General features: G+C 42.2%; 1 protein-coding gene across 1 annotated transcript in view; it reads left to right on the forward strand.

Annotated features, from left to right (window-relative positions):
* The window catches only part of ADAMTS6 (ADAM metallopeptidase with thrombospondin type 1 motif 6), a 448,695-nt gene that overhangs the window by 364,855 nt on the left and 64,934 nt on the right, over positions 1-18,906 (forward strand). The window contains exons 18-20 of the mRNA XM_082243714.1: positions 10,173-10,253; positions 12,246-12,409; positions 14,376-14,514. Of these exons, the coding sequence (XP_082099840.1) occupies positions 10,173-10,253; positions 12,246-12,409; positions 14,376-14,514 (384 nt within the window). The remainder of the gene's footprint in view (positions 1-10,172; positions 10,254-12,245; positions 12,410-14,375; positions 14,515-18,906) is intronic.

Consider the following 18,906-nt stretch of genomic DNA (forward strand, 5'->3'; position numbering starts at 1 on the left):
ATGAGGGAATAACACACACCTGGCCATGGGACAGCTGAGCAGCCAATTGTCCCATTACTTTTGGTCCCTTAAAAAGTGGGAGGCACATATACAAACTGTTGTAATTCCTACACCGTTCACTTGATTTGGATGTAAATACCCTCAAATTAAAGCTGAAAGTCTGCAGTTAGTTAACTACCTCAATACTGGGCACTTAAACCCCCTTCCTTCCCAGACCAATTTTCAGCTTTTAGCGCTGTTGCAATTTGAATGACAATTGCGCGGTCATGCAACACTGCACCTAAACCAAATTTGTGTCATTTTTTCCCCACAAATAGAGCTTTATTTTGGTGGTATTTGATCACCGTCAGGTTTTTTCTTTTTTGGTGCACAAATAAAAAAAGACTGAAAAGTTTGAAAAAAAAAAAAAAAGTTTTTTTGTTTAGGTTATAACATTTTGTAAATAGATATGTTTTTTCCTGCACTGATGAACACTGATGATGCCGCACTGACAGGCACTGATGAGGAGACACTGATGGGGTGGCACTGATGGGGTGGCACTGATATGCAGCACTGATGGGCACTGATAGGTAGCACTGATATGCAGCACTGATGGGCACTGATATGTGGCACTGATAGATAGCACTGATATGCAGCATTGGTGGGCACTGATAGGCAGAGCTGATGGGCACTGATAGGCAGCACTGATGGGCACTGATTGGCGGCACTGATGGGCACTGATAGGTGGCACTGTTGGGCGGCAATGATCGGCACTGATGGGGGGCACTGATCGGCACTGATGGGGGGCACTGATAGGCGGCACTGGTGGGCAGTAATGGGCACTGGTGGGCGGCACTGATAGATGGCAATAACGGCACTGGTGAGCAGCACTGATAGATGGCATTGGTGGGCAACACTGATAGGGAGGGCATTGGGGGGCTCTCTGAGCCCTGCTTGCCATCCCTGGTGGCCATGGTGGGCATCCCTGGTGGTCATGGGTGGGCATCCCTGGTGGCTTAGTGGCACCCCTCCCCCCCCAAGGCTGTACTGGTAATCAATCATCTGATTACCAGCACAGACCCCCCCTGTGATCAGTGAGTAATTAGAAATACTCACTGATCACCCCAGCAGCAGCACCGATCCTCTTCTCTTCTCCTCACTGACAGGATCTGTCAGGAGGAGAAGAGATCGAAGCCGTTACAACGGCTCTATTTACATTACATGACGGCTGTGATTGGACACAGCCGTCATGTGATCAGGAGGGCCAATCACAGGGCCCTCCTGCCCAATGATGTTGCTCTGTGTCCGAGGGACACAGGCACATCGAGATCGCGCCGCTGCGCGTGCCCGCGGCGGCGCGATCTCTCTCCTTCTGAAGGACGTTCTGGAACGTCCATTTAGAAGGACGAGACTCCCACCCGGCCGTATATTTACAATGGCCCGGGTGGGAGGTGGTTAAAGAACATCATGTTTGTTTCATTTCAAATCCATTGTGGTGGTGTATAGAGCCAAAAAGATTAGAATTGTGTTGATGTCCCAATATTTATGGGCCTGACTGTATTCCTTCTTTGTTATGTCTGACTTCAAATTACCACTGGTGGATTGGGGGGGGGGGGGGGGATTGGAGGGGCAGAGACAGGTTAATCTTTTATTTTCTCAAAAATTTAGTAACAGCTGTCGTTTTATGTACTGGGTTGCTTTTGAGCCTCTTAATATACTATGGCAGGGGCGGACATACAGGGGTCGCAGGAGTCGCCATGGCGACCGGGCCCCATGCTGCAGGGGGCCCGAGAGGGCCCCCTGTAGGTATAGAAAGGATGAGCAGCAAGCGCAGCTGAGACCGGAGCTCCCCGATCCTCAGCGAGTTACACACAGGGCAGCTATTGCCAGCTTGTCTCTCTCCCCAGCTGCGGCTGCCTGCGTGGTGAGAGCAGAGACGAGCACTGAACACGCCCCTCCCCCTTCCTGTGTGTTTCCTGTACAGCACACAGAGGAGAGGAGGCGGGACCAGCTCTCTCCACTCTGCAGAGTTTGCAACAGCGCCGATCTGAGGTCTGTGATATGTATAACTAATAATACTAACTTGCAAGGGGGGGTGGAGGTGTATGGTGCTAGGGGGTGAAGATGGAGGGGGGGGGGTGTATGTAAAACTCCTACCACGCTAGGGGGTGAAGATGGAGGGGGGGGGTGTATGTAAAACTCCTACCACGCTAGGGGGTGAAGATGGAGGGGGGGGGTGTATGTAAAACTCCTACCACCCCACCCCCTATCATCTTCATCCCCACTGTCCTCTTCCTACCATCCCATCCCTGTCATCTTCATCCCCACTGTCCTCTTCCTACCATCCCACCCCTGTCATCTTCACCCCCACTGTCCTCTTCCTACCATCCCACCCCTGTCATCTTCACCCCCACTGTCCTCTTTCTACCATCCCACCCCTGTCATCTTCACCCCCACTGTCCTCTTCCTACCATCCCATCCCTGTCATCTTCATCCCCACTGTCCTCTTCCTACCATCCCATCCCCTGTCATCTTCATCCCCACTGTCCTCTTCCTACCATCCCACCCCTGTCATCTTCATCCCCACTGTCCTCTTCCTACCATCCCATCCCCTGTCATCTTCATCCCCACTGTCCTCTTCCTACCATCCCATCCCTGTCATCTTCATCCCCACTGTCCTCTTCCTACCATCCCACCCCTGTCATTTTCACCCCCACTGTCCTCTTCCTACCATCCCACCCCTGTCATTTTCACCCCCACTGTCCTCTTCCTACCATCCCACCCCTGTCATCTTCACCCCCACTGTCCTCTTCCTACCATCCCACCCCTGTCATCTTCATCCCCACTGTCCTCTTCCTACCATCCCACCCCTGTCATCTTAACCCCCACTGTCCTCTTCCTACCATCCCATCCCTGTCATCTTCATCCCCACTGTCCTCTTCCTACCATCCCATCCCTGTCATCTTCATCCCCACTGTCCTCTTCCTACCATCCCATCCCTGTCATCTTCATCCCCACTGTCCTCTTCCTACCATCCCATCCCTGTCATCTTCATCCCCACTGTCCTCTTCCTATCATGCCACCCCCTGTCATCTTCATCCCCACTGTCCTCTTCCTACCATCCCATCCCTGTCATCTTCATCCCCACTGTCCTCTTCCTACCATCCCATCCCTGTCATCTTCATCCCCACTGTCCTCTTCCTACCATCCCATCCCTGTCATCTTCATCCCCACTGTCCTCTTCCTACCATCCCATCCCCTGTCCTCTTCCTACCATCCCATCCCCTGTCATCTTCACCCCCACTGTCCTCTTCCTACCATCCCATCCCTGTCATCTTCACCCCCACTGCCCTCTTCCTACCATCCCATCCCCTGTCATCTTCATCCCCAATGTTCTCTTCCTACCATACCATCCCTGTCATCTTCATCCCCACTGTCCTCTTCCTACCATCCCATCCCCTGTCATCTTCATCCCCAATGTTCTCTTCCTACCATACCATCCCTGTCATCTTCATCCCCAATGTCCTCTTCCTACCATCCCATCCCTGTCATCTTCATCCCCTCTGTCCTCTTCCTACCATCCCACCCCCTGTCATCGTCATCCTCACTGTCCTCTTCCTACCATCCCATCCCCTGTCATCTTCATCCCCACTGTCCTCTTCCTACCATCTCATCCCTGTCATCTTCATCCCCACTGTCCTCTTCCTACCAGCCCACCCCTGTCATCTTCATCCCCACTGTCCTCTTCCTACCATCCCACCCCTGTCATCTTCATCCCCACTGTCCTCTTCCTACCATCCCATCCCTGTCATCTTCATCCCCACTGTCCTCTTCCTACCATCCCATCCCTGTCATCTTCATCCCCACTGTCTTCTTCCTACCATCCCATCCCTGTCATCTTCATCCCCACTGTCCTCTTCCTACCATCCCATCCCTGTCATCTTCATCCCCACTGTCCTCTTCCTACCATCCCATCCCTGTCATCTTCATCCCCACTGTCCTCTTCCTACCATCCCACCCCTGTCATCTTCATCCCCACTGTCCTCTTCCTACCATCCCACCCCTGTCATCTTCATCCCCACTGTCCTCTTCCTACCATCCCACCCCTGTCATCTTCATCCCCACTGTCCTCTTCCTACCATCCCACCCCTGTCATCTTCATCCCCACTGTCCTCTTCCTACCATCCCACCCCTGTCATCTTCATCCCCACTGTCCTCTTCCTACCATCCCATCCCCTGTCATCTTCATCCCCACTGTCCTCTTCCTACCATCCATATTGTAAAAAAAAAAAAAAAAATGAATAGAGCAAATGCTAGAAAAATTTAATTAAAATAAAAAACTACTGACACCAATGGCAGAACTACCACACAAACATTGCACTTGCGACCGGCCCTGGTGTTTCGCCACCAGGCTGGGAGGGAAGGGCCCCGTCCGGGGGGCCCTTTATGGTTTCTTGCATCGGGGCCCTGGAGGTTCTAGTTACGCCACTGTACTATGGACTATCACCCAGCCTTGTCTCCAATGTCATTTGTATAGAGAAGTTATTTTAATTTAAATTACTTTACACTTCTGGCGTTATGTACAAACCTGTGTATATCAAATATGACTACTGAAACTGAAATTCCTCTGAAATTGTTATCACCAATTTTAGGGTGATTACCTAAAGTAGCTCTTTCTGTCATAGTTATTTGAGGCTCACAATGTTATGGAAGACATCTGTGCAAAGTTGGTTTCCCAAGCATGTATTGGATACTACTTTGGTCTTCCACATAGATCAGGGATCTGAATGGATTACAAATTTCCTTAGGGTTAATGTTTGAACATAGTTTAATGTAATCATCACTAAAGAGAACATTTCTAGTAAGCTGTGTGCTTAAGTGTAGTGTATTTTGTCTTCATGTCTGTAAGAAGGACGTGGAAAAGCTGTGACCTACTCAATGAAAACATGGCTATACGTGTACTAGTGTGGGTACATTTTCATGTGCCCTCTTCAGTAGTAGGCAGCACACTACATCAGAGGGCATAGGGGGACTAAGCATTTTGTAGTTACAAGGCTATTTTTTTATGCAACATATTCCCTTTATTTCCAGGAGAAGCTGGGTTAACATCTGGAATATGTATACTCTCTCTCTCTCTCTTCATTAGCTTATGTATAAATGTGATACATAAACATAATGCAGTTCATGACCAGTAGCCATTAATATTATGTGCCTTTTCCACTGAACGTATACACGCACCACAAGGACAGGGTAACTGTTGGAGGCTCTCAGACATGTGTAACTCGTCATGGTGTTATTTACTGGCCCTAGAGGAATATAGTATTGAGTCACCAACATATCTTCATAACAAGTTGACATAGAGAGCGCATTATAACATATTGGTTCTTTGCTGTTATTTGTACTCCATTGCTCATTAGTGTCAAATTTAAAATGCTCCTAAAGTCTTTAAGTTGGAGTGATCTTTAAAATATATAAATATGTTAAAAGCTAGATTCCCAAAAGAGGTCATTAATACAGCAGATGTATCTGCATTACCCCGTACATTATTATGAGCTTCAGTGAGCATGTGTGTAATAATTCTGAAGATAAATATAGGGTATTTTACAGCACACAGAGAAAATGAGTCTGTGGAGGAGGATGTTAATGTAGTCCTGGTATCTTCTTTCAGGAAAGACTTCTTTGTAGAGAGTTGTAATTCAGGAACCGAGTGCAGCAGATCATTGTTGCTTATCAGTGCAGGTGTCTAAATAGCAAAAACGAAGAAATTTCCAGTCACAACTTACCAACCAGTCAGCGACCAACCGAATTGACCTGTCTAACAGTATGCGTTAAAAACAGGGGTTTGGTTGCACACATTTGCAAATACATACGTAAGCTGCAGGCCCCGACAAGGCACCCTGTGATCTGCAGTCCCTAACTCTACAATTTAAAGAGTCTCTACAGTGAGAGCACATGTATTTAATGGGATAGATGGAGGACAGGTGACTAGAGGGAGCCCACCCCTCCTTAAAGGCACAGGGTCACACTGAACACCCAGCACATCGCACAATGGCGGCAAAGGTGTCAGTGCGTTGCCTGGCTCAATATAAATATCAATAATGCATAAAGTGGTCACCGCCTCCATCTAAATAGCTAGCTCCACTCAATGAGATTATTTCAGTCGGTAGCCAGTTGAATCAAGTGCTGCCAAAACCTAATATTGCTACTGTAATTCTTAGAATCACCTAACTGCCACAGGCATTACAAAGCATAGTGATGGTGTCACTCTCCTTTGATGGATTTATTGAACTGTAAATAATAGATAGTTAAGCACGCCAACTGTGAGAGAATGATTTTTTTGGGCATGGTTTTACAGGAAAGGGCTGAGACTTAGTCTAAACCAGTGAAATGGCCACTTAGGTTTCAGGTTGACGTACAGTATCTTAAAAAAGTGAGTACACCCCTCACATTTTTGTAAATATTTTATTATATCTTTTCATGTGACAACACTAAAGAAATTAAACTTTGCTACAATGTAAAGTAGTGAGTGTACAGGTTGGATAACAGTGTAAATTGGCTGTCCCCTCAAAATAACTCAACGCACAGCCATTAATGTCTAAACCACTGGCAACAAAAGTGAGTACGCCCCAAAGACAAAATGTCCAAATTGGGCCCAAAGTGTCTCTATTTTGTGTGGCCACCATTATTTTCCAGCACTGCCTTAAAGCGGTTGTATACTCACCTGAAAAAAAAAAACCCTGCAGGAGAAAGGCATAATGAGCTAGTATGCATCGCATACTAGCTCATTATGAAATACTTACCTTAAAACAAAGCCCCGACACGGTTATCTGATCACCGCTGAGGGAGCCATTATGTTCCCTCTGCGTCTCCTCCTGGTTCGGCGGCTCCGGCGCTGTGAGTGGCCGGAGCCACAATGACGTCACTCCCGCACATGCTTACTTTCCAGCAAAGATCCGGCAAAGAGCTCTGAAGGTCCGCAGAACCTTCAGAGCGCATGTGCCACTGGTTTCAGCGGCTGCATGCAGGACGAATATCTCCTAAACCTTGCAGGTTTAGAAGATATTAATTATACCTACAGGTAAGCCTTATTATAGGCTTACCTGTAGGTAAAAGGTAAAAAGTGGAGTATACTACCACTTTAACCCTCTTGGGCATGGAGTTCACCAGAGCTTCACAGGTTGCTCCTGGAGTCCTCTTCCACTCCTCCATGATGACATCATGGAGCTGATAGAAGTTAGAGACCTTGCTCTCCTCCAACTTCCATTTGAGGATGCCCCACAAATGCTCAATAGGGTTTAGGTCTGGAGACATGCTTGGCCAGTCCATCCCCTTTACCCTCAGCTTCTTTAGCAAGGCAGTGATAGTCTTGGAGGTGTGTTTGGGGTCATTATCATGTTGCCAATTATCAATATCAATACTGCCCTGCGGCCCAGTCTCCGAAGGGAGGGGATCGTGCTCTGCTTCAGTATGTCACAATACATGTTGGCATTCATGGTTCCCGCATGAACTGTAGCTCCCCAGTGCCAGCAGCATTAATGCAGCCCCAGACCATGACACTTCCACCACCATGCTTGACTGTAGGCAATACACACTTGTCTTTGTACTCCTCACCTGGTTACCGACACATACGCTTAACACCATCTGAACCAAAAAAGTTTATTTTGGTCTCATCAAACCACAGAGCATGGTTCCAATAATCCCTGTCCTTAGTCTGCTTGTCTTCAACAAACAGTTTGCAGGATTTTTTGTACATCAACTTTAGAAGAGGCTTCCTTCTAGGATGACAGCCATGGAGACCGATTTGATGCAGTGTGGGGCGTATGGTCTGAGCACTGACAGGCTGACCCCCCAACCCCTTCAACCTCTGCAGCAATGCTGGCAACACTCATACATCTATTTCCCAAAGACAACCTCTGGATGTGACGCTGAGCACATGCACTCAACTTCTTTGGTTGACCATGGTGAGGCCTGTTCTGAGTGGAACCTGTCCTGTATGGTCTTGGCCACCGTGCTGCAGCTCAATTTCAGGGTCTTGGCAATCTTCTTATAGCCTAGGCCATCTTTATGTAAAACAACAATTCTTTTTTTCAGATCCTCAGAGAGTTCTTTGCCATGAGGTGCCATGTTGAACTTCCAGTAACCAGTATGAGAGAGTGATAACACCAACTTTAACACACCTGATCCCCATTCACACCTGAGACGTTGTAACACTAACCAGTCACATGACACCAGGGAGAGAAAATGGTTAATTGGGCACAATTTAGACATTTTCACTTAGGGGTGTACTCACTTTTGTTGCCAGTGGTTTAGACATTAATGGCTGTGCGTTGGGTTATTTTGAGGGACAGCAAATTTACACTGTTATACAAGCTGTACACTCACTACTTTACATTGTAGCAAAGTGTCATTTCTTCAGTGTTATCACATGAAAATATATAATAAAATATTTACAAAAATGTGAGGGGTGTACTCACTTTTTTGAGATACTGTAAGTACCAGATTGTTGTTTTCCTTGAAAGGGTCAGTCCACCCAGTACCAGTTTGTTGAACAGCTGTCTTAACTCTGCTTTTTGATCTGGCATTAAGATCTCCACAGCTATATTCCCAGGTACACTCAGCTATATTCCCAGGTTGTATTTTTGCAGATAAACATTGGAGCTCTTCAGCTGCCATTGAGTGAGTCTTCTGGTCTGCCCCTGTGCCTTTAGAGTGTATGCCAGGGCAAAATAAAATAAAAACATTCACAGTTTTTTCCTGCAATACATGCCCATTTCATCATGTTTTATCCCTGTAAAGATCTTGCAAGTACAGAAAAATCCCTTTTGATGCGCTCAGCTCCTAAGTCTTGTGGGCTGACAACACACCTCATTTTTATGGACTGTGAGTGGTTTCATCGCTGTCCTTAGCTAATCTAACCAGCCACTCATACTCTCTCCTCACTCCTACATCATAGAAATGAATTATTTTATCATTTGAGATAAGAACTAGAATTGGGCTTTGCGATCACAGGAAGTAAGCACTGGACAAAAAACAGCTACATTTCTGACATGATCAACATGTGTTGTTGCACTTATCAAACATATATATACCATACTGCTTTCAATGGTATATTTTTTAGAGCAAAAGGAAGCAAATAAGTAAAATTCATTGTTAGGATTTACTTATACTTTAAGGCATACTGTACCTGCTCTCGTTGTTATACCTGCTCATTTCTTACTATATATGTCTCAAGATTGGTGATTTGTTAGGCTGGCCATACAAATCCCGTACGGTTACTTCTGAACCATTAATGAGCAGGCTAAATGTACCAAGTTGATCGATCGATCAATTGATCAACTTGGGTACAACCAACCTGCCGGATTTTCTTGCGATTATCCCACTAGCGATAATAACTGTCTTCTCCCGATGGAGACGGCAACCCATGGCTTCCAGAAAAAAAATTGCATCATGTATGGCCTGCTGTAGACTGGAGATTGAGACCTCATTTCAGAGGAGGTGTGGCATGGCAGTGTGGTTTTACATACATTGGCAAATGTATACAAAAAATAAAAACTTTTTAGACTTTGTTTTTTGCTGGGATACTTTTTTATTGTACCATTCTTTGGTAGGATAGTCATAGCCAGAATCTCCAGAATGAATGGGGAATGTCACCACTAAACATGTCCTAGAAGAAGCAAGCGGGCGATCCACACCTCCCCAGCATCCCTGTAACTTAAAATCAGATTTGGGTGGACTGACCTTTATTTTATGCATGCATTCCTAAAGCTAGTAATATGATACAAATTGTATATTTTCTATGTATTTACTATTGTATTTCAAGCACTCTTATAATTTTGTGATCGCTTTGACAACATGTGATGGTATTGACGTAAAATCCATAAAAATTGAAAGATATAAACATGTTAGACTCAAACAGAGTTTATATGGATTTAGTGAGAGATATTGATAATTCTACCACTAATTTAACATGAATAAATTAATATTTATACTGAATGAAAAGCATTTTGGATGTAGATGTCAATTCTGCATTCCAGTCACCTACATTACCTAGTAGAGGGCAGTGATTCAGGTGATCTCTAGGAATCTGAAGAATTTACAGTGTAGGGTGATGAATAATTTATTGTATAATTGCATTGTATCTTTCTGAGGAGGATCCAGATGCCAATAATAACAGAGTGATCTTTGCCTTTCAGGCTACATGGAAGTTGTTCAAATTCCACGAGGTTCAGTTCACATTGAAATTAAAGAAGTTGCCATGTCTAAGAACTACATTGGTAAGTGTTTAGTGATTGTACAGTTTAGTATTGGTAAGTGAGAGAGAGAGAGATGGAAATAAATAAATAAATGAATTATATAAATGAAATTGACCATTGTTTAAAGTAACAGGTGGGAACAATATATTTTGCTCTGAAAGCTCAATTTACTTTCAATAAACTGAGCAGCAGTGCTTTGAATGAAAGCATCCTCATACTGTATATGTAGTTTATTGTTAACTGACTGTTGTGATAATTTGTTTTAAAAAATAAAACATCTTTGAGTGGTGCATGGGTTCCCCAGCATTGTATACTCAATGTATACTGTCTATTTATATAATGAAAAAACATGACCATTCAGGACTTGCCAATAAGCTAGTAAGGCTTCTCCTCAAAAACCCTAGGTCACACTGAAGGTACACTGGGAAGAGGTGGAGAAATCGCAGTAGTAGAAGATTTATGTTCACTAGTTGGGGCCAATAAATTGGCCACTACCTCTTCTAGTGAACTGGTTTAGGGCTTTTTGGTAATTTCTCACTGTAAATTGCTTGGTCTCTCAATAAGATACAATTATATTTCTCATATTCTTTAAAATTGTTAGTCATCTTGAGTTGATGAATGGGGATCATCCAATGGTACTAAGGGGGATGGAAGGGCGTGTGTATAGAGGAAGGATCCTTTTTTTTTTTTTTCAACTTGTAATTTTTATTTTGTTTATCAATTCAGTAGCATATAACAACTGAGTATAACAAGAAGTCAACATGTCTACATAAAACAATTACAAAGTATGTCCAATAAAGATCATGTACAACAACAATTGAATAATAACATACATTGGCAAACGTGTTGGTTTAAACTAGAAACCAGAAAAAGAAAAAGAAAAATATGGTCTCAACGGTGGGTGTAATGGAAGAGTCACATATGAGCTCCAAAAAGATAAGTTAGAGCACTTCCAGACGAGGGTATCCTTTGTATGGTATGAGTAAATCATAGGCAGGAGCTTTGCTATAAAGATTGATATATTCTCAATAGATTTGGAAACAACTACAGTGGGAAGGTAGGCAGCATTGGTTAAGGAATTTCACGTGCTTGCCGTTCAAGGGACCAGGAGGGAGAGCTGTAAAGTTTATGTGATGTCCAAACTACTATCGGGATTTCTAAGCCAATGGCTCCACCATGTGAAGAATTTTGTTAGGCTGTAGTGAGCCTTCGCAAACATGTATTCCATATGCATGGTTTGGTTTAGAATAAGTATACACTGTCGCAATGTAGGCGTGTGGCGGGATTTCCAATTTCTGGCTATCGCCAATCGTGCCGCTATCAAGATGTGTGTGATGAGGAAGGATCCTTTTATGTGTTCATGCCTGGTAGCTTTTCTATTTAACTAGATTTATGTAATTCTGTTAGAGTATGCTTTAAAGAGAAAGAAAATGTGATAACACATGTACATATTTAAGACAGTAGCCTGAATTTGTTTGTTTCTCATTATTTGAGCCACGGTATTGTTTTTTGAGCTGGTTGTTGCCCGCTAAGCACCATATCACTTTTCTCTAATTCATTTTTTTAATGCTGAAAAGGAGATTATTATGGAACCTACCAAATACCCCTTATTGTACTGGGAGGATCAAATAATTTGGTGCTGCTTAGTGCCATGATCAATTTGAATATTTTTCTACTGCATGTATCTAAAATCTAGAAACCGCCTGTTACCTTGTCTGGTATTTCTTATACTGTAACTCCCAGAGAACCCACGTAGTGTTCAGATGAATGCCCAGGTAGATAGGAATAACCAGCTGGTGTCATTCAAATTATTTTGAGAAGGCAAGGGTGGAGAGGTAGAGATTAGAATGGTTTTGCTTGTGACCTTTTTGCCTTGAAAAGAAGTATAACATGTTTCATTTCACTAACATATACTTAAATTGTAAAACAAAATTCTCAGACTAGAAATTGCATGTCCTGTTGGTAACAAAAACATTTTAAAAAATTCTAATGCATTTTGATATTGCACCCTAGCTCTGAAATCTGAGTCAGATGACTATTTTATAAATGGTGCCTGGACAATAGACTGGCCAAGAAAATTTGATGTCGCTGGAACAGCATTTCATTACAAACGACCGACTGATGAACCTGAATCCCTGGAAGCCTTAGGACCAACAACTGAAAGCCTTATAGTCATGGTAAATAATCTTTTCAGAAACATAGAAAATGTAGGGCAATGCTGCCGGTGTCTACAAGGGTCCTATCTGTGATTGTAATAAAAGGTGTTTTACAGAAAACTTTGAAAATACTCTTAAAACATTGCTTAAGGTCAAAGTGTATGTAAAGCAAACTTCTGGATGGAGTAGGGAAGTGTAAAAAAAACCTTGTAAAGCTGGCAATAATCTTACTTTGCAGATTTCAATCAGTGTGTGGCCATCCCTGTTCAACAGAAGTTGATCATTTGATCAGCTTCTGTTGAAGTGGCATGCTGAAAAACTGTTGTTGATAGGCAGCTGCAGCCACATTGCATTTTGATTTAGTTATACACCTTGCCTGGGTGGACTATTTAATGTACTAATTCATGACCTCATCACATGATTTTTTTGAGAACTTTGTCAATTTGTACATTATAGCTCTGAATTGTGGTATTTATGGGGTAGAGCTTTGTGATAGCAAAATGTGTGATACATGTATAAATAATGATAAATACAGTTTAGTAAACCAATCAACTGCCATTTTTTTTGTCAATGCTTAATTGAACATGCTAAAGTTAGAAGCTGATTGGCTACCATGCACCAGATTTTGCACTCTCCAGTTTTAGTAAATCAGCCCTATAGTCTGTACCTGTTCTATCCATTTTCTGTTTGCTGTATGCTTATACTGTACAGCCATGTCAAACATGTGATGTTGTCTTGGCAATGTGTGTTCATCTATACGTTATGCTGAACTTTTTATATTCTAGCCAAAAAAAAAAAAAAACGTTTTCACTTTTCATATACTTTAAAGCCCCACTCTATCCTTCATTCATGAGCCCAAAATCACTGTAATTGTGCTTATGAATGTGCTGGTTCAGTTACAGTGTATATAAATGTAAATAACACAATGAAAAAATATCATTTAAAAGCATATCTAAACCCTCATAATATTTATACTATATTAAAGCTTACAAGTCCTTATATATGTTGGCTGCATTAGTTTTATTTTCTCAGTTTTTCTCCTTTTATTTACTATTGGAAATCCTGTAAACACTTTCTGTCCATTGGTAGCTACTTTCCCTCCTCCACTCCATTTATGAAGGGAGCCATATGTGCCTTTGGGGCTGGACTACAACCATGTCTGCTGTTTGTTTATGTCTTTACCATTAAGGCGGTTGGGATTAGGTGTATACAGAAAAAAGATAAGGATGTTAGTGCTTTCTGTTAAACAAGGGAACTGCATTCTTGGAAAGATCAACAGTTTTTTTTGTGCTTGGTTAAAATGTTCTTAGCCTGAAATAAAGAAAACAAATGCATCCACCATATTTAAAGACTGGTAGCTGCAATATATTACATTTTTTCGTTTTAGTTATCCTTTTAGAATACATCATGCTCAGTATATAGGGCTCTACAGAAATGTGTTATATATTTTTGTTATATTATGCGAAGACTGTATTCCAATATGTCCACATATACATTTTCCATAATACTGATATGCTGCTGAGCTGATACGAGTTGCTTCAGGTAAGACCGTATTGAAAAACCATCTAGGCTCTTCTATGCCCTGAAATTGTCCCGTTGCCTTAGTGAACATTACAAATACTTTCTCCTAATGTTCACAGTTGTACAACTGGCCTTATATGGTCAGTAATTGTTACACTTACTCCTACAGCGGAGCAGGGAATTTCACTGAACTGTATGTTGCAGATATTCTTTTGGCTTTACAAAGAATTGCTTAACTTGGTAATTTAATTTGCTGAGGAGAAGCAATACGCACACAATGATAACAGTAAAAGAAGAAAAAAAAAAAAGGTTGTAAAAATGTGTGTAGATTTTATTACAAATATGTGCTTTGGAGAGAAAGTGGCGTGTCTGCCTGTGCCTTCCCCTATCCAGACTTTGGGGGAAAGTAAAGAGGATTTGTATTTGTGACATGGTTGTATGATTCTATAACCATTCTTTTTGTCAGATTCTCCTACAGGAACAGAACATGGGAATTCGATATAAATTTAATGTCCCCATCACCCGTACAGGGAGCGGCGATAACGAAGTGGGGTTTTCTTGGCATCATCTTCCATGGTCAGAATGTTCAGCTACATGTGCCGGAGGTAAGATTTACTAGCTTCCTCGAAGACACAGTCACCTAGAGTTTGGTGCAGCTCCATCCTTTACTGAAAGATAGAATTAGTGTAACTAAAAGGAGTGTCCCAACACTAACATATGATTGACTTAAAAAATAAGTATGGGGTCTATGAAAAAACAAACCTTATACTCACTTAGGTTGAGTGGATGCAGCACCGATCCAATGCTGCATCTGTCCCCCGCCACCTCTGCACTGAGAACGGAGCAATCAAAGACTGCTGATTGCTCAGTTCTCCCCTCTGCTCTAAGAAGGGAGCTGTGACTGTCAGGCACAGCTCTCTGCTCTGCTCTGCTCCTCCAGCGCTCACTGGAGTGCTAGGCTGGGGAGTGAATGGGAATGGGACTACTGGCTCACTCTCCCCGTGGCTCAGCTGGGAGGCTGAGCCAACTGCCAATTCAGGGATCTGGGTGGATCACAACTGTAAAGTCAGGATCTTTTCCTTGCCTGGACAACCTGAGTGATGTCAGCTGACAGCCAAAAACAGGACACAGGAAGGCAGAACAAACTGCACTCCTGTGAGCCATAGGAAAAGTATGCCCAGAAAAGCTTTGGCCAAAATTCTCCTTTAAAGTGATACTTCTTTTTTATAACTCCAGTTTCAGAGAGAGAGATGCAAAATGGAGATTTCCTCACACTTTCTATCCTGGTGGCAGAAGTCTCTGTAGCAGAAAGTGAAGGTGAATCTCCTAAATGTGGGCACAAAATGCAGTAACCTTCCCACAAGTTTTGGCTTCAATCCATTAGAGTGCCCAACAGCTTTAGGTAGGCCCTTTCTGCTACTTCCTATCACTATCATCATTGTTTCCATGTTGGACTGAAGTTCCGGGACCCCTCACACATACTCCATATGACATCTGGGGAGCTGCAGAACAGAATTAACACCAAGCTGCCTTTACCTTCTCTCTCTAGCCAGACTGTTTTTTGGGACCAATTTTTTAAGCCAGAGTTGCAATGCGGTAGTGCATGGTCAAAAATGGCACCTATTTTTATGTGCAATTTGGTGCATTAGACAGTCTGTTAAAATGAACAGGATGCCTTAATGCAACCTACGTTAATGCATTACATAGCTTCTGGAATTCATAGACTGGCGCAGACAGATTTTGCGAAAATGTCTCTTGTGTTCTAAAAGTGGTGCAGCATGCTCCAAAATGATGTACCTGTCTCAAACTTGTAAAGTAAAACCTTGGATTGAGAGTAACTTGGTTTGAGAGCATTTTGCAAGACAAGCAACATTTTTTCTATATTTTGACTTGATAAACAAGCAATGTCTTGACATACAAGTAGCGTCATGTCACAACTGAGTGTAGCAATATAGTTACATTTAATGAAGATACAACATTTAGCAACTCACATGGTTGATGATTAAACCTGGCACATCTAAGTATGTAGGCATCCGGGGTAAAGCTGTCCACCCAGACCCTCCTCCGCACCCCAATCGACGTCATCCCTTCCATGCTGCACTCCACTAGCACTCCAAGCCTCGCTTTAAGATTGCTTTAATGCAAGGTAGTCTTCCTGATCACAATTGCAGACTGACATCGGTGAGAGCCGGCGGTGCGGAGGACAGTCTATGTGACAGCTTTACCTCAGATGCCTGCATTCTTAGATGTGCCTCTTTTAATCATCAACCATGTGAGTTGCTAAATGTTGAACCTTCATTAAATGTAACCATATTGCTACATTTAGAGGTGCCTCTCTTCTCTTTTATACTCTGCTGGATTTTGCTTCTAATCCCCTTGTGCGCTATTTGTGAATGGACATTTTATGGTTACACAACCTATAATCATTTTTATAATCTTTTTATAAGGACTATAAACTGAAGGACTTATGAATAAATGATTGTGGAACAAATCATCTGAGTTTCCATTATTTCTTATGGAGAAATTCGCTTTGATATAAGAGTGCTTTGGATTACAAGCATGTTTCCGGAACGAATTATGCTCGCAATCCAAGGTTTTACTGTACTTAATTTAGGCTCATGCTACGCCACTTTAGGAATGCACACAAGAAACTTTGGCAAATTCTGTCTGCATCAGTTTATCTCTGTACACCAAAAGAGTGTTGTTCTTATTTAACCCCACTTTTGGAAGACACAAACTGTCAGTATTTTATTTTGAATTTGTTGCATTGAATGCCACACAATTCATTTTGGCACAATCAATGTGACACAATGTAAAAGTGGTAATTTAGAAATTGTGTGCACGAGTCGCTGTCAGAGCCAAAAGTGTCGCCTATGCTTCATTTCAAAACCTTAACTAGAGAGATTATTGCCAGAAAAGTGGCACACCAGCTTTGTTGAATTCCCCACAATATGAGTACATACATTAAACACAAAGTACAGCTATTATTAAGTTCCTAAAACATATCTATCCCTTAAAACATACAATTAAATATTGTAGCTTACCAGTACTGGTGATCCTGTAAGTAACATACGTCCTGCCCTAGGGTAACAATGCCCAGTCACTGTATTGTTATAATGAAGCAGCAGCATTGTAACCCTAGGAAAGGAAGTGTTTTAGGACTACAGAATACCTTCTCTATATAAAAAATAGGGTGTGTTCTGAAGTCTATAGAAGCCTATTGGCAGTGTCGGGACAAGATCATCCAGCGCCCAGGGCAAAGATACCAAACTGCGCACCCCCTTCCCTTAGGGTTAGGGTCAAGGAGCCCCCATCCCTGCAAAAACCATGGCGCCCAGGGCAGCCTCCCTCCTTCCCACCCCTTGTCCCAGCCCTGCCTATTGGAAAGGTTCATTACTTTGTTTAAAATCCCAATTTCATGCACAGGATAATGGATATTTTTAGTTGCAGAAAATGTACTTCGCTTAAAGAAAAAAAAAACAAAGAGGATTTTTTTTTTCTTACTATGTTTAGTCACTATCAAGATAGGCTAAAAGGTAACATCAGCCACTGAGCCTTGCAATTTTTTTTTTTTTTTTTTCCAAAGATTCTCAGTTTACAAAGCAAACAATGATTGGTAGTTGTCATAACACCTATTTTCAGCAAAGGCAGCCAATTAGAGTAGAAAATAGTACTCGTCTTGCCAAAAATAATAATAGTTTTGCACATAACACTTGTATGCCTAGTAAATTTGGCCTTTTGTGCCTTATAAAAATATACTTCATCTGTGTAATAAATATGAAGAGCCCCTATTTTCACCCTGGTCCTGTGGCTTTAATTACTGCTCTGTAAGAAGTAAAGGTTTGTTTGGGCTATTCTACTTTACTTCTATTCTACTTTTCTTCGATTCTACCTCTTCAGCCATGTGAGTCAGGATAGAAATTTTCTGCTAAGTATAATGAATTTATCAAACTGTAGAATTCCCACCAGTGACATCAGCGATATTGCCTTGTTTTACAGTTGCCCTCTGCTTGTCCTTCATGTGTTGTAATGTCCTTCAGGCCTTCCAGCTGGAGTGCGTCTGCAGGCAATAAGTGTGTGTATAGCGTATCCACCCCATCTGATAGCACTCTCCTTTAACAGCCCCAGTGTGATCTGCTTTCATCATGTTAAATTAAAGCCAAACCAGTCCATTTATCCAATTTACATACAATTGCATACATAAGCATGCTGTCTCGTCATCTCTGCAGCAGATGTGAAGCTCTTGTATTTGGAGCCCGCAGAGCAGCGCTTGTCAACTTGTCCGCTGTAAAAGAGGCAATAAAATAACCACTGCATATAATACAAAATAGATAATGATATTCAAATTGCAGATACAGTTAGTGTTTAATTGCTTTATTATACATGCTAAGCTGTAAAAGTATTGTAGTTATCCTCTACTAAGATGTTGAAACAACTTAAAGCAGATGTAGATCATAGCAATATACTTCTCTTATTTGCTCCCTTTAAGTGTGTTAACTATACAAATTAAAGAGTTTTGTTATATATTTTCCTAAGTGCAAAAATCCCACTGCTGCACTGAAATATCAAGCAGTGTGATCAGCCTTGTCAGGTTCACCTCAGTAAACTACAGAACATGTTGGAGATAGGGCAGATGTTTTGTAGTCCAAATCAGGAATAAGCAGCCTTAGTGATCCCACACTCGTTTCCTCTTCAAAACCACAACAGCAGGTATTGGTGCTCTTAGGAAATAAATAACTTAATTTACTCAGTACAGAAAAAAAGAATGCAGTACATTCACGGCATATCACTCTTTTTTTATTATATCAAAAACAGTCAAAGGCTAAAAAAATGAAAACCATTCAGCCAACAACCATTTTATATGCAAAGAGCATGCTTTCTCACCTTCCAAGATGGTATGGATGGTTTCATTTTTTTTTTTTGTCTTTGCTTACTTTTGATAGAAGAGTGAAATGCCATGAGTGTCGTGGATTCTCATTTTTTGGACTTAGTAAATT

The sequence above is a fragment of the Pelophylax lessonae genome, assembly GCF_965119305.1.
Source record: "Pelophylax lessonae genome assembly, chromosome: 1".
NCBI lineage: Eukaryota > Metazoa > Chordata > Amphibia > Anura > Ranidae > Pelophylax > Pelophylax lessonae.